Here is a 17,012-nt window from a genome sequence, read left to right on the forward strand (position 1 = left end):
TGGAAAAGAGGCTACTACATGGAGACATGATCTAGGTATATAAAATAATGCATGGAGCAGGGGTGTAGCTATAATTGAGTGGATGGGTTCAAAGAGCCCGGGGGCCCCAGCTCCTGAGGGCCCCCCCAAGATCCACCCCTCCCTATTTTCCTCATTATTTTCCTCATTCCAAAGGGCCATCAGGGAGAGGGGCGAACACAGGCCTCCCTAGCTATTCCTCTGGCATGGAGAAGAGAGAGATAAATATTTCTCCCTCTCTCACAAAACTAGAACTAGGGGTCATTCCATTAAACTGAAGGCCAGAAAATTTAGGACCAAGGGAAATTAGGACCAACAAAAGGAAGTACTTTTTCACACAGCATGCAGTTAATCTGTGGAATTCTTTGCTGTGGGATGTGGTGATGACCACTAGCTTGGATGGCTTTAAAAGAGACTTAGACAAATTCATGGAGGACAAGTCTATCAATGGCTACTAGTCTGGTGTCTATAGGCCACCTCCAGCCTCAGAGGCCTCTAAATACCAGTTGCAGGGGATCAACAGCAGGAGAGAGGGCATGCCCTCACCTCTTGCCTGTAGGCTTCTCAGAGAAACCTGGTGGGCCACTGTGTGAAAAAGGATGCTGAACTGTATGGACCTTGGGCCTGATCTATATTCTATAGGAGAAGGTGACAGAGGTGAGTGTGTGCATGCACACACACACTTGCACACATACACTTACACACACACACACACACACACACACACACACACGCAGCATCTATTGCCACCACTGTTGCGGGGGACCAAAGCAGGGCTTTTGCCAACCTTCATGAAATGAACCAGTTTCCTAGTTAAATATCTAGGATTTTTCAATATTCTGTACAGATGCACATCCTGTTGATGTGACTGCACAGATGACTACTCCACATCCAGTTACAGGTAAACAGGTCTTTCTTCAGCCCTTCTGCTCCCATTTATGACCTCATACTATCCAAGTCCGTAAAAGCCTTTACTGGTGATCCCTACTTTATATAGAGCGTGGTGTAGTGGTTAGAGTGCTGGACTAGGACCAGGGAGACCCGGGTTCAGATCCCCATTCAGCCATGGAACTAGCTGGGTGACTCTGGGCCAGTCACTTCTCTCTCAGCCTAACCTACTTCACAGGGTTGTTGTGAGGAGAAACCCAAGTATGTAGTACACCACTCTGGGCTCCTTGGAGGAAGAGCGGGATATAAATGTAAAGATGATAACAACAACAACAACAACCAATTACAAAAAGCAGCTTTACTGGGAACAGCCTATATTCTGCGACGATATCTATAACAATTGACAATAAAATTCTGGCAGCCCAGGTCCTTGGGCAGGACTCGATGTCTGGATAAAACAAACCAGTCAATAACACCTCTCTGACTGTGTAAACAAGAAATAATAATATAGAGCCGGATCATTGGACAGGTTGTTCTGGCCCTGGACTGCTGTTAAGTAAATAGTGGCCTCTGAAAATATAGAAGTTTTCTACCAGTTAAACAGTAAACACTGCTTACAATCAATATTTAGAAATGTTTCAAATATCTTGTTGTTTTACTTCCACTTTGGAGACTGCATTAAGGCTATTTTCTGTGAAGAAAAAAGCACCAGAAATCCCTCCCCCCCCCTTTTTTTAGGGGAGGCAGTTTTTATCTTCCCCCCCCACCCCACTCTGATCTCTTAGCTTTCTGTCATTGCTCTCCCTAGTCTCCCAAACAGATCTATTCCTTGATATCTTGTTTTATGTTTCATCTTGGTATCACAGCTCTTTTGGTTCTCATTGTTGTCTATCTGCTTTTTCTTTATCACCCAAAGAAATTACTAGACACTTAGTATCATGGCCAGAATCTGGGTAACAGATGAAAAAACCCAAGGCAGTGAAAACGAGTTACTGATAAACTGGCAATATAGAATGCAACAGCACTGTTTCCCTGCTGTGCTCATGATCTTGTAGAAAGATTGCCTCTGGTTTTATTCACATTAGAAAGCCACAAGCTGGGTCAATGGGTTGCCCCAATACACGGGAAGAATCCTATTGAGATGTGTTTGCCAAACCTTATATATTGATTGTAATGATAAAACCACCATGTAATACAGGTGTATTTGCAGGTCAAAAGTTATTGGTACGGACTGATCTCAAAAAAATTTAAAGTATCTGAACTTTGGAAAATGAAAACAAGGAGAATGTGCTATCTGAAGTCATTTTTTAAAAGCAGTATGTTATTTCCCAGAAAATGTGGCATAATTCACATTCGGCCTTTTACACAGGTTTGTTATATTATAATTACCTGTAGATTTGAATACAGAAATTGAACTCTCTTTTCAGCTTACGACTATTTCAGAAGTTTGACAATTTCCGAATCCTTGTGTGTGGAGGAGATGGAAGCGTTGGTTGGGTGTTATCTGAAATAGATAAACTCAACCTACACAAACAAGTAGGTGTTTAGTTTCTTTTATTGCTTCTTCTGATTGAGAGGGGGGAAAGAAGAGTCAGTGAGTGAGTTTGGTTTTTTAAGTTGCTGGAAATGAAGCACTTGGAAGCAAACAATCCTTCCGTTACTAGTAGTAATCAAATATTGCTTTATAAGTCAACTTATAAAAGTTCAGCAAACCCTTCACATTGCCTGTTTAAACAATAAGTTCAATGGCCTTGGTTATTTGTGTTTTCACTACCATTGTTACTCTCTCTGTCTTGATCCTCTTTTGCTGCTTTAGGATTTATTTCTGGAGTTGTTGCTTTAGACTGGGTATGATAGCATCTCTTTTTAGATATGAGGATGCAAGGTGTAAATCAATATCCAACGTTATAAATATAAAACACTGAATAAGAAATTCTTCTTTTTTACTTTTAGTGTCATTTGGGAGTGTTACCCCTTGGTACAGGAAATGACCTTGCCCGTGTCCTTGGCTGGGGAGGGTCATGTGATGATGACACTCAACTTCCTCAAATTTTAGAAAAGTTAGAACGGGCTAGCACAAAAATGCTAGACAGGTAAGTAAGCTTTTTTTCCTTTGGGGGAAATTATATGGCATTGTAGACCATTCTAGTCTAATCCCCTGCTTGATGCAGGAAATCCAGAACTACCCATCCCCAACAAATGGCCATCCAACCTCTGCTTGAAGATCTCCAGAGAGAACCCACCCCACAGCTAGGTAACTGTCTTCATTGTTGAACTGCTCTTTTCCTTATGAAATCCCACCCCACCCCCCCGTCCAATATTCCACCAACATCTGCCCTCCTGTATCTTAAGCTCATTAGATCTGCTCCTGGTTTCTTCGGCAGCAGAACACAAGTCTTTGGCATTCGCGCTTCAGGTATTTGAAGAGTGTTGTCATAACCTTCCTTGGTTTTCTCTTTTCCAGGAGAAACAAATCCAGCCTTTCCTCATAGGGCCCGTTTTCCAAATCCCTGACCATTTTTGTTACCATCACTGAATGTATTCCAAAATTTCTATTTCCTTTTAAAATATGGTGCTTGGAACTGGACATAGTACTTCTGATGAGGTCGGACTAATGCAGAATAAAATGGAATAACACTTCTCCTTACTTGGACCAAATGGTGTTGTTAATGAAGCTTAAAATCTTATTGGCCCTTTTTTGTATGTGTCACAGCTGACACATGAGAAGTCTGATGAGAAGTCATTGATGGTTTTTGAGTATGGTTTTCCAACCAATTATTAATCCACCTAACAGTATTATCATCTAGCCCACATTTGACCAGTTTGCTAACAGTTTGCTAACATTTCTGAAAAAACCATTTTTGTTGCTTGTGACAAATGCATGCCATGCGAGCCTCAGCTCATTCTGAGTTTTAGCTCTCTTTTTTTAACCCTTTCCCTACAAGTCTGAGCTACTTGTCTTTATTCATCCCTGGTGCCCTTTCAGTTTCTTATGCTTGTCCTTAAAAAAAAAAAAATCCAGCTCATTATTAAGCTTTTTGTGCAGCCACACAAATAATAATAATAATAATAAACATTATTTGTTAGCTGCCCCATAACAAATTGTCCTCTGGGCAGCTTACAACACACATTAGATCATAACAGACCAAATAAAGGGAGGGAAAGAAAATACAATACAAATTTTTTAAAAAAACATTTTTAAAAAACCAGTTTCAATCACATCAAGAAATGTCAAAAATTTAAATTTAAAAGGCCCAAGTGAACACAAAAGTCTCTACCTGGCATGTAAAATAAAGTGATGAAACCAGGCAAACCTCACTGGGGAGCCTATTCCATAAATGGGGTGCAACCACCGAAAAGGTCCTCTCCATAGTAGCCGCCTGCCCCACCTCATTTGTTGGGGCGCCCGGAGGACGGCCTCCAAAGAAGATCTTAAGGACCAGGTTGGGACATATGGGGCAAGGCGCTCTCTCAGGTAAACTTGGGGACAAGGCATTTAGGGCTTTAAAGGTTAAAACCAGCTCTTTGAATAGGGCCCAGAAACTGACTGGGAGCCACTGCAGCTGACGAAGCACAGCGTAATATGTTCAAAACGTCTAGTCCCAGTTAGTAATCTTGCAGCCCTATTTTGTACCAGCTGCAGTTTCAAAGGCAGTCCCATGTACAACACATTTCAGTAATCTAAACGAGAGGTTAACAGAGCATGAGTAACTGTGGCCAAGCTATCTCTGTCCAGGTAAGGTCACCGTTGGCGTATCAGCTGAAGTTGATAAAAGGCACTTGAGTCTCTAGTGACAGTGCTGGATAAAAGACCACCCACAAGCTGCAAACCAGATCCTTCAGGGTGACTTTTTAAACCCATCATGGACCCCATTCCCGGTCAGTTTGTCTGACCATACAATTCATTCTAGCACTTCTTGGAGATTATTAAAATCAGCTTTCCTGAAATCCAGGATATGTAGGAACATAGGAAACTGCCATATTCTGAGTCAGGCCATTGGTCTATCTAGCTCAGTATTGTCTTCACAGACTGGCAGTGGCTTCTCCAAGGTTGCAGGCAGGAATCTCTCTCAGCCCTATCTTGGAGAAGCCAGGGAGGGAACTTGAAACCTTCTGCTCTTCCCAGAGCGGCTTCATCCTCTGAGGGGAATATCTTGCAGTGCTCACACATCAAGTCTCCCATTCAGATGCAACCAGGGCAGACCCTGCTTAGCTATGGGGACAAGTCATGCTTGCTACCACAAGACCAGCTCTCCTCTCCATAAGATTTCACAGTCAACAACAAAACAAAATGTGTTTTGATTATAGTCACCTTTAGCTTTTTATAAGATCAAGAATTTTAGCATATGGGAAATTTCCCCCCCAAATCCCCATTACTTCATAAGAACAGCTCTGCAGGATCAAGCCCAAGGCTTGATCAAGCCCAATAGAACGCTTACTTGAGTAGAAGCTGCTTACTTATGGCCAGTCACCCCAAGTACTAACAATGATGGGCTATGACTGGGCCAGGCTGGTGGTTACCCAAAGAATCTTAGATGTTGTATGGCAGACAGACCAAAGTTTCATCCCAAGGGGAGTAGTGCTGGGAAATTAAATCCTGAACACATGCCCTGCTAAATATCTTAACCAGATTACACTGACTAAGTATCGCAGGGTGTTTACCCAAGCATGGTTCGATGTTCTGCGCACTGCAGTGCTTGAAGGCAGATTTAACAAAATCCTGTTTATGGAGTGCTTTTGTCCCTGTGATTCAGGAGCTATAGAATCAACAAAGCATGTTCTTCTATATTGTAATTTTTAAAGGGACATCCATAATATGCATATTACTCCATATTTATTCAATTTTCTGGGCTGCTCCAATGATTTCTACATATGCTACCTTTGAACAGATCATGATGACAAGATCTGCCAGCAGAATTTGTAAGACCATGTTATGTAGCTGAACAACCAAGTATCACATCTACCGAAGATAGCAGTTATAAACTGAACCAGTTTCTTGCCTTCCAACAAATGATGTTGGTGTCCCCGCCCCCCGCCCCCCCGCAATATGTTAAAATGTTTCTAGGAATTTTAAGGAATTTTATGTATTTTTATTTTTTCCCTTTTTATTTATTTGCTGGTCAGTGACTGAAATAAAAATTACTACTACTACTATCTAGTCCAGCATCCTGTTTCACACAGTGGCCCACCAGATGCCTCTGAGAAGCCAACAGGCAAGAGGTGAGGGCATGTATCACTTTACACTTGCTTACACTGAACCTCATTTGCCCTTTTGTGGCCCACTCACCCAGTTTGGAGAGATCCTTTTGGAGCTTCTCACAATCTGTTTTGGATTTCACTATCCTAAATATTTTAGTGCCATCTGCAAATTTGGCCACTTTGCTGCTTACTCCTTCTAGATCATTTATGAACAACTTAAAGAGCACTGGTCCCAGTACAGATCCCTGGAGGACTCCACGTCTTACTTCCCTTCTTACTTCAACCTCATTGACCAACTTTTCCCACTTATTAGGACCAAGCCAAGGATAGATGATGATCTTCTCTTTGTTCTTTTCCTTTATCATCTGAAAGTAGAAGTTATCAGCAGGGCACATCAGGAATATATAAGATATTTAATGCTTATCAGGGTTTGTGTTTCAACAGACATTAGGGTAGTTGAAGTACCTTGTTACTCCTAATTCCTTGAAACACCTGTAATTTGCTTCAGGGAAGCATCATCTACATTTCCTCTTTGGTGTGGTAATCTATTTTAGACTCCAATTACAATGTTGGTTTTTATTTCCTCCTTCATTTATTTCTACTCAGATGTCTACTTGGGTATGATGTAATGGTGTTATGCAATGCTATTCCCCTTCCATTTCTGTTGCATCTATTCTTTTTTTGAAAGTAATACCTTTCAATTGCTACATTTCAATCCTAGGAGTCATCCCACTAAGTCTCATTTATATATATTAAGTAGTATTTACCTTCTTGTACTGAGAGTTCAAGCTCATCTTGTTTATTTTCCATATTATATCCATTAGTATTATAAACAACACAAGCCATAAATATTATTCGCCAATGTCTTCCCTACTATCCCGTTGTAGGATTTGTCAGGCACCCTCACAACTCTCCCAGTTTCTCCTCCGAAACTCAAGGCTCTATCTTCAGTGCTTAGTTTCATACTTCTATTTGGGCTTTTGACTCTGCGCCGCCGCCCCCCTGCCCAGGATTTAGTTTAAAGCCTTGTGGTTAGGTTTATCAGGCTTCTGCCAAGTACCTTTCCCCCAGCCTTTGTGCGGTAAAGTGCATCTTCTGCTGGTCCTCTTAAAAAACTTAGATCGTGGTCTCAGAAATTGAATTACTCTCATTGATACCACCTGCATAACCAGTCACTCACCTGAAGTATTCTCTCTCTTCGTAATTCTCTATAAAGAGTTTCTTTTGTTTGCAATCATTGAATTCTCTTTTATCATTTGAATGACTGACATCTCGTTCTTTGTTGTTGCAACACAAAAAATAATTGTTTCTGCTGTATGCATTTGGTCATTTGGATACATTTAACTTCTTTCAGATGGAGCATAATGTCATATGAACTGAAATTATTGTCAAAGAAATCGATTCTTCTGGGTACTCCAGAAGAGGAGTCTGAGGAATGTCAGGTGAATGTTGGGTTTCTTATGTACTTCATTTGCATATTTCTGGAAAAATAATAGCATAATTAAGAGTTGTACAAAAAAATATGGCAGGGAGTTTTTCAGCTGACAATTTTTGGCAACCATGATAGATTTTTATTGACAGTTTATATATTCACATTAATTTAATAATTGATTACACTACATTAGGTGCATGTACAAGTACATTAGTTACATTAAATGTGATTGTTCTTTGATGATACATGTGTGTTTTGTACTTGATCTCTGAGATATGGTTATGTACCTGTGGATAAATAGATCCCTGATTTCCCTCTGAGTAAGAAAGGAGGTGGCAAGGATTGGGCCCCTGTTTGCATGTAATTTGAGAAAAGTGACAATTTGTTAAATGTTCCTTTCATATCTAATGTAATAGATACATAGTTTGGATGTTGACACACAAGTAATCAAGTTAAGTTACCCTTAGAGGCAAAACCTACATTTAAAAATGGCAACATTTTTCAAAGTGTTGTAGAAAGAAGGCTAACAATTAGAATTGGATTCTGAACGTGACTGCTTAGATTGGATTGCTCAGTAATTTGAACTTTGTGTAGTTGTGTCACAAGATACTTTGTGTTCAATAGTAAACCATTTTTAATCAACCTTTGTTTTGCATGCACACAACTCTACAAAATTTAATCTATGAAATTTTTTGTTTTACAACAATCCCTATTTGAATATTCATCCCAAACCAAATTGTAATCTGTTGCATTAACATATGTACTAAGATATGCATTGACATGCTTAATAAGAACAGCCCTGCTGGATCAGGTTCCCAAGGCCTGTCTAGTCCATCATCCTCTTTCACACAGTGGCCCACCAGATGCCTCTGGGAAGCCCACAGGCAAGTGGTGAGGGCATGCCCTCTCTCTTGCTGCTGCTCCCCTGCAAGAGCATTGCATTAAAGTAAGTGTGTGAGATCATTTTGTTACTTAAACATAATCACAGATAAAATATGAAGATATTTTGCTTCATTTTCAGATATCTGCATATGAGGATTCAATTGCTGTTCATCTTGCTAAGATCCTTGATTCTGATCAACACTCAGTTGTCATATCATCTGCCAAGTAAGTTGAATAATTTGTAATCATAATGTCATGTGTAGGAATGTGTGTGTGGCATCTTCCACAGAATGCACACAAGTATGGAAACTTTACTTATAAACTTAAACTGACTCTGGGCTAGTTCAAATGTTACTTAGCAGGGATTGCAGATGCTAGAATCATTAATGTTTCTAAGTCCTTGCTATTAGAGGACTCATATTTTATGTGAATACACATGGCCATGTTTCAGGGTGCTCATTTTAGTGTATGGATCTGACTGTGAGTGAGATCCATCCCCCCACTCGCCACCGCCCCCTTCAGAAATGAGTTTTAGTAGAAATTCATACATGTATTTATTTCTTTTATTTAAGAAATTACATCCTGCTGTTAATCTAAATAAAATTAAAAAAAAATCAAGGTGGCTTACAGAAAAAAATGAAACATGAGTGACTCTTATGTTTGTAATTCCAATTTGTTAGGAATGTCCACATCAGCCTGTGATTTGCCAAATACATTCTTTCTACAATGGTCACAGTGGCTTAGACTGATATTGTTCACCATAAAAGGTGATCAGGATAAAGCAGTATCCCTATTACACTTTCCACACAGTTCCAGGTGTGTGGACAGCTGCTTATTTTTGTCTCTGTGCTTCTACTGCTTGAGCCTGAGTTCAAGTATGCTTGTGGTGAAGAGTTCACATGATTGCTTCATCGCAAACATAAAGCCACCTCTCAGTCTACTCCAAGGTGGGTGTTATGTTGTGGTTTGTGCTTGTGACAGAGTACCAGTACAAATGCTTCACAATGAGGAGGGATGAATCCAAGCTAACAAAACACATGGAGTTGCTGTATTATCTTTTATTTTATTTTATTTTTTTGCAGATAATTCAAAATGCCTGTCTCAAATTAGTATGGCATAATTATATATTAAAGTCTGTTATATGTACTTCTAGTAGAAATATAGAGCTATGTACTGGCAATGCCAGAATCCTTTGAATAATATTGGTGAATGACAAAAGCATTCTGGTGGCTCTTGTTCTCATCAGATTAAATTTTACTAAATAGTTTTCAAATGGCTTCCAAAACCAACAGAACTAGGACTGAAGGCGAGGCATAAATGACTTATGTCTTGAAAACAGAATATAATGTATTTGAGCAAGTCACAACTTGCAACATTATCCAAATATTTGAAATCTTTGAGCCTTTAAAGTGATCTCCTTAAATGCTATGTGTATCTATCACTATAGGAACACAGGAAGCTGTTTTATACTGGGTCAGACCATTGGTCCATCTAGCCCAGTATTTTCTACCCTGACTGGCAGCGGCTCTCCAAGGATTCAGGCAGGAGTCTCTCCCAGCCCTACCTGGAGATGCCAGAGATTGAACCTCAGCCCTTCTGCATGCAAGCAGATACTCTACCACTCAGCTATGCCCCTATCCCCTAAGGGAATATCTTAGAGCAGAGAGCACTCGTGTGTAGTTTCCATCCAAAATGCAGACCAGGGCAGACCGAATTCTGGGTCAGACCCAATTCCCAAAGGAGCCAATTCATGTTTGCTTCCACAAGACCAGCTCTCCTCCCAGAAGCTTTATTCAGGGTATTTCATTCTGTGAGACCTGCATGAGACCAGCAATACTGGCTGCTATTATCTGTTGAGGGAAATAAAAGCCTTTTGGTTCCCATCTGTCCCATTTGGAGAACCACCCATGACAAAAGGGAACCAGCTGGCTCCTGTAGGAGAAGTAGGGAGAAGCAATGCTATATAAATTATCATTGTTTTAAATTGTTTTATTGTTTTAACTTTGTTTTTAATTTGTGTTTTATTGTAAACCGCCCAGAGACATGAGTTTTGGGCGGTATACAAATATGCTAAACAAACAAACAAAATGTGTTGAGGCAGTGTTTTCCACCACCACCAGACTCTGGAACCATCTTGAGGGACTGGGAATGTCCATTCCATCATCTCACTATTCTCTCTTCCCCCCCTCCCCCGCCACCCCACCTGCAAAGCTTCATTGTGCTGCCATTGTGGTTCCACTGTCTACTATTTCTCTTCAGAGAATCAAAGCATTTGAGAAGATGCTAATTTCTGATGCGGTAATTTTGTTTGCTCTTATGTGGTGAACAAGTCAAGCATTCTGAGCACTGGCAACATCTCAATTTTTCTTTCTTTCCTCAAGAAGAGAAGAACTAGGCAGTGGGTCAGGGAAACAGAGGGGTGGGGGAGGGAGACTCCGACCCTGTCACCAAGGCAATTCTGGATTCCAGTGGTATTAAATAAGTCACATATGGAGTACAGTGTGGAAAGGACTGTAATTGAAATGAGGCAAGAAGCTTGAGTCCCACCCCTGGCCTGTAAAATGTTATGGGCCTTCTGCTAGTGAGCTGTAATGTACATGGCTGTTACACTTTTAATAGATTGTAATAAGGAACATCAAAATTAAGTAGAAACATATGGAATTAATGCACACAGAATAAATAACTTTATCCATTCCCTTTCTCTTTGCTTTGGCATTTCTTTCTCTTCACACAAGGATATTATGCGAAACTGTAAAAGGTTTTGTTGCCAAAATAGGAAAGACCTGTGAAAGACCAATGGAAAATGCAGAAGCAGATGCTATAGCCATTAAAGTAAGAATTAAGCTTGCCCTTTTTCTTCATTTCATTAATTTATTGATTTTATATCAAAATGTATTTATTTTGTTATGCTAAATTCCAGGATAGCTGTATTTTACTTATACAACTTATTGAGATACCTTATGTTTTCAAAATGGTGGGAGCATGGGGGGCAAACATTTTGATCATCATGGGGTGCAATCATTTTCATCACTTGATCAGATTTGCTTTCCTCCTCATTCTACAAATAGAGACAACAGAAATAGTATTATTATTTCTTGTTTACACAGTCAGACAGGTGTTATTGACTGGTTTGTTTTATCCAGGCATCGAGTCCTTCCCAAGGACCTGGGATGGCTGAATTTTATTATCAATGTCGTTGTTAACTTTTTGTAATTGGCTGGTGATGATTTCTGTGTCCCCTGAGGTGTTGAGGTGCTCTTCAAGTTGTTTTGGAATTGCACCTAGGGTGCCAATTACTACTGGAATTATTTTGGTCTTCTTCTGCCACAGCCTTTCAATTTCAATTTTTAGATCTTTGTATTTTGTGATTTTTTCTATTGCTTTTTCTTCTATTCTGCTATCCCCTGGTTTTATGTCGATTATTTTAACTTGTTTTTCTTTCTTCTTGACTACAGTTATATCTGGTGTACTGTGTGGCAGATGTTTGTCTGTTTGTAGTCGGAAGTCCCATAATATTTTTGCATCTTTGTTTTCTACCACTTTTTCAATTTTATGGTCCCACCAATCTTTAGCAACAGGAAGCTTGGATTTTTTGCAAATGTTCCAGTGTATCATCCCTGCTACCTTGTCTTGCCTTTGTTTGTAGTCAGTCTGTGCGATCTTTTTACAACAGCTGATTAGGTGGTCCACGGTTTCATCTGCTTCTTTACAAAGGCGGCACTTGCTGTTTGTCGTTGGTTTTTCTACTTTTGTTCATATTGCATTTGTTCTTAGTGCCTGTTCTTGTGCAGCAAGTATTAAACCATTATTATTGCTTGTTTACACAGTCAGACAGGTGTTATTGACTGGTTTGTTTTATCCAGACATCGAGTACTTCCCAAGGACCTGGGATGGCTGAATTTTATTGTCAATTGTTATAGATATTGTCACAGAATATAGGCTGTTCCCAGTAAAGCTGCTTTTTGTAATTGGCTGATGGTGATTTCTGTGGCCCTTATGGTGTTGAGGTGCTCTTCTAGGTCTTTTGGAACTGCACCCAGGGCGCCAATTACCACTGGGATTATTTTGGTCTTTTTCTGCCACAGCCTTTCCATTTCAATTTGTAGATCTTTGTATTTTGTGATTTTTTTCTATTTCTTTTTCTTCTATTCTGCTATCCCCGGGTATTGCTATGTCGATTGTTTTGACTTGTTTTTCTTTCTTCTCGACTACAGTTATATCTGGTGTATTGTGTGGCAGATGTTTGTCTGTTTGTAGTCAGAAGTCCCATAATATTTTTACATCTTTATTTTCAACAACTTTTTCAATTTTATGGTCCCACCAATGTTTGGCTACAGGTAGCTTGTATTTTTTGCAGATGTTCTAGTGTATCATCCCTGCTACTTTGTCATGCCTTTGTTTGTAGTCAGTCTGTGCGATCTTTTTACAACAGCTGATTAGGTGGTCTACGGTTTCATCTGCTTCTTTACAAAGGCGGCATTTGCTGTTTGTGGCGGATTTTTCGACTTTTGCTCTAATTGCATTTGTTCTTAGTGCCTGTTCTTGTGCAGCCAGTATTAAACCCTCTGTTTCTTTCTTCAAGTTGCCATTCTTAAGCCATTGCCAGGTCTTGGTGATGTCTGATTTTCCACTTATATTGTGAAAATATTGACCATGCAAGGGCTTATTTCTCCATTTTTCTGCTCGGTTCTTGACTTGTTCTTTCTTGTAGGCCTGCTTTGTTTCATTGGTGTTGAATGGGTTTCTCGTTCTTGACCATTTGAAGTGCATCTTCTTCACTGTCCTTGATATATTCTTCAAGGCCTCTTTTCTCCTCCTCAACTGTTTGATGGACTTGCAGCATTCCTCTTCCACCTGAGCTGCGAGGGAGGTATAGCCTATCGACATTACTGCGGGGGTGCAGAGCATGATTGATGGTCATGATTTTCCTGGTCTTACGATCTAGCGTCTCTAGCTCTGCCTGGGTCCAGTCTATTATTCCTGCAGTGTATCTGATAACAGGTATAGCCCAGGTGTTTATGGCTTGTATGGTGTTCCCGCCATTGAGTTTGGAGTTGAGGATTTTTCTAACTCTCCTGATGTATTCACTTCCCATTTTTCTTTTAACTTCAGTGTGTGCGATGTTATCAGCCTGGAGAATGCCCAAGTATTTGTAAGGTTCTTTCTCTTCCAGGTTCTTGATGTTGATTCCATTGGGCAGTTCTATTCCTTCTGTTTTTGTTATTTTTCCTCTGTTCATTATTAATGCAGCGCACTTGTCTAGTCCAAACTCCATTGCTATATCGCTACTGAATATACGGACAGTGTTTAGCAGTGATTCAATTTCTGACTGGGACTTTCCATACAACTTCAGATCGTCCATGTACAGCAGATGGTTGATTTGACTTGATGTTTTAGATGTTTGGTATCCGAGGCCTGTTTTGTTTAGTATTTGTGAAAGTGGGGTCATGGCGATTACAAACAACAGAGGGGATAGTGAGTCCCCTTGGAAAATGCCTCTTCTAATGCTAACCTGTCCAAGTGCCTCGCCATTGATTGTTAACTGTGTACTCCACATGCTCATTGCTTTTTTAATAAATATCTGAATGTTTTTGCTGACACCAGTTGTTTCTAAACATTTTAGTATCCATGTTTGAGGCAATGAATCGAAGGCTTTCTTGTAGTCAATCCATGCAACACTTAGATTTGTTTTTCTTCTCTTGCAGTTTTCTAAAATCATTTTGTCAATCAGCAGCTGGTCTTTTGTGCCTCTGGTGTTCGGGCAATTTCCTTTCTGTTCAACTGGAAGCTGTTTGTTAGTTAATAAGTGTTGCATCACTTCATCTGCTATTATTCCAGTTAATAATTTGAACATGGTTGGCAGGCAGGTTATCGGTCTATAATTACTTGGAACTGCACCTTTTGCTGGGTCTTTCATGATGAGATGAGTTTTCCCAGTTCTTAGCCATTGTTCAATATCACCGCTTTTCATAATGTGATTGAACTGTTTTGATAGTTGTATATGAAGGCTTGTTAGATGTTTAAGCCAAAAGCCATGCAGTTGATCGTCGCCTGGTGCAGTCCAATTTTTAATTTTCTTTGCTCTTTCACTTATTAATTCTGGTGTGATTATTAGATCTTGCATTTGTTGGTTACATTTTTTGACCTCTTTCATCCAGCCTGCTTTTTTATTATAATCTATTGGATTGTCCCATAATTCCCGCCAGAATTGCACTGTTTCTTCTTTATTTGGTGTTTCTAGGTTTCTTGCAGTTTCTCCTTCTATGCTTTGGTAGAAACGTCTCTGATTCGACTGGAATTGGAGATTCTGCCTGTGTTGTGTAATTCTGGCTTCATATCTGCTAATCTTCTTTGACACTGCTGTTATTTGCTGCTTTATTATTTCCAGGACTTCTCTAATTTTCCTTGAATCTAGGTGGTATTTTTGGATCAGATACTGTTTGGTGTTTTCATTCTTCAGCTTCTTGTCTTTCCTATCTTTCCATTTACTACCATCTGATCTAAGCCTGGAGATTTTATTTTCTAATCTAATTTTCCATTTAGGTGATGTACTGCTTTCTTTTTTGACAGGTCCACTGATCTTATATCCGAGCTCTTGTGTTGTTATTGTTGCTGTACTGTACATTAGTTGGTTTGTTTTTTGCAAATTATTGGTTGTTATTTCTGCAAGTGCAGCATTGACATCTTTTAATGCCTGAGCAAGTTGTTTTTTGGCAACTGTTTTTAGAGCTGGAAGTCGAACCCTGGTGGTTGTTTGGTTCATGTGCTCAGTTATTTTTTGCTTTAGTTCTTGTTGCTTTTCTGTTAAACGGCATTTGGGTTTTTGAGGTGAAGGCAAAGGGGAGGGTGCCTGGTTTTGATTTTGAAACAGTTCAGCAACAGTGGCATCCTCGATTTCCAACACCTCCTCCACCTGCGCCTGAGCAACTTCTTCTGTTGGTGATAATTCTTCTTCCATATCTTGAGCCTGTGTTGCTCTTTGCAGTTCTTCCAGCTCAACTCCTGTGAATACTTTATTTCTTATTATGAATCTTCTCTGGTCTGCTAGCCTTTGTTCTGTTATTTCTGTTTCTGGATTCTTCTCTTTCCAAATTTGGTACATTCTTTTTAAATAACCTCTTCTAGTTGGACTAGACTTGTAATAGCAGATCATTATTTCCTTGTTGGCATTTTTCGTATTTTTTTTCGGTTAAGCGACGTTTCTTCCAGTAACTTTGCTGTCTACAGCCCTGGTTGCTCAACTGAAGATCCTGAGTCCTGTTGCCCACTTGCCACCAGATGTCCAGGGACTATAGCATCTGGCGCGGTCCTTGTTGACCCGGGCGACGACCGATCCAGTATAGATTTATTAAAGTTATGTCTCACCATATTGTTGATGGGAGAGGCACTCTTTGTCTGGCTCCTCTGGTGAGACCTGTCCAGTATGGTTGGACCTCTGGCATAGCTCTCACCTTCATCAGAGCACACAAGCCCCACAACCATGCCAAGGTAGTGCCTCACTGGGGGCATTATTATTATTATTATTATTATTTCAATTTCTATACCGCCCTTCCAAAAATTGCTCAGGGCGGTTTACACAGAGAAATAATAAATAAATAAGATGGATCAGTGTCCTCAAAGGGCTCACAATCTAAAAGAAACATAAGATAGACACCAGCAACAGTTACTGGAGGCACTATGCTGGGGGTGGATAGGGCCAATTACTCTCCCCCTTCTAAATTGATTGATTGATTGATTTCTATGCTAAATAAAGAGAATCACCATGTTGAAAGGTGACTCTTTGCCGAGTTAGCAGAGGTAGTGCATTGATGCTGGTTTTAGATTCTGCAAATATTCCAAGAGTACTCATGTGTATTCTTTTTTTGTTAGTGTTCAGAACTGAACAAGAAGCTAAACATGTTGCTTCAGGCCCTTCATGCTGAAGCCCAGGTTACTCCTGTACTGCCACAGATCACTCCCCCCATTGTAGAGGAAGAAGCCGAAGAGTCATCAAGTGAAGAGTCTCTATCTGATGTGAAGGAACAGCTGACAGAGAGCAACACAATGCCTCCCCCTCCCCAGATTTTCAAGCCACGAGAACAGCTAATGCTCAGAGCAAACAGTCTAAAGAAGGCGCTAAGGCAGATCATTGAACAAGCAGAAAAAGGTGTGGAGGAGGAGAATTTTGCTTGCTAGCTTTTACTTTTGCTTGTGACACTTCCTTTTTGGCAAACATGCTCACTTATTTAAGTTCAATTTCCACTTTATTCAGAGCTTTACAGCCTTTTTAAAATATAGAAATGCCCTTTGCTTGTGTTCTTCTGCTTTTGTGACATACTTTATATATACTCCTAGTCTTTCTTCATTGTATTTGCTAAAGATAAATGTTATGTTCCACAAAGTGTCCAAGTCAAACTTGGACTTGGACACTTGAAGAGTGAGATACACAGAAACCTCAAGGGTCAGAGAATAGGGTTAGTTTACATGAGGATTTTTATGGAATAAATGTACCCAGAGGGAGAGGAGTCTCTTAGATTCCTTTTGTGTATGTTTTTAATATAATTTGTGCACTTCCTTTGCAGTGAATGAGAGATACTCTCACAGATATCTTTGT

General features: G+C 40.0%; 1 protein-coding gene across 7 annotated transcripts in view; it reads left to right on the plus strand.

Moving 5' to 3' along the window:
- Nucleotides 1–17,012, plus strand: part of DGKH (diacylglycerol kinase eta) — a 176,568-nt gene that overhangs the window by 100,997 nt on the left and 58,559 nt on the right. For 6 of the 7 annotated variants that reach the window (XR_008319428.1, XM_053309351.1, XM_053309353.1 and 3 more), the window contains 6 exons: nt 2,334–2,442; nt 2,860–2,999; nt 7,460–7,547; nt 8,559–8,644; nt 11,155–11,251; nt 16,289–16,565. Coding sequence is in view for 6 of the 7 variants with exons in the window: in XM_053309351.1 (XP_053165326.1) it covers nt 2,334–2,442; nt 2,860–2,999; nt 7,460–7,547; nt 8,559–8,644; nt 11,155–11,251; nt 16,289–16,565 (797 nt within the window). In the remaining variant the exon portion in view is untranslated. The remainder of the gene's footprint in view (nt 1–2,333; nt 2,443–2,859; nt 3,000–7,459; nt 7,548–8,558; nt 8,645–11,154; nt 11,252–16,288; nt 16,566–17,012) is intronic. The other variant, XM_053309352.1, reaches the window with a different exon arrangement.

Source organism: Hemicordylus capensis, chromosome 3 (genome assembly GCF_027244095.1).
Source record: "Hemicordylus capensis ecotype Gifberg chromosome 3, rHemCap1.1.pri, whole genome shotgun sequence".
Lineage (NCBI taxonomy): Eukaryota > Metazoa > Chordata > Lepidosauria > Squamata > Cordylidae > Hemicordylus > Hemicordylus capensis.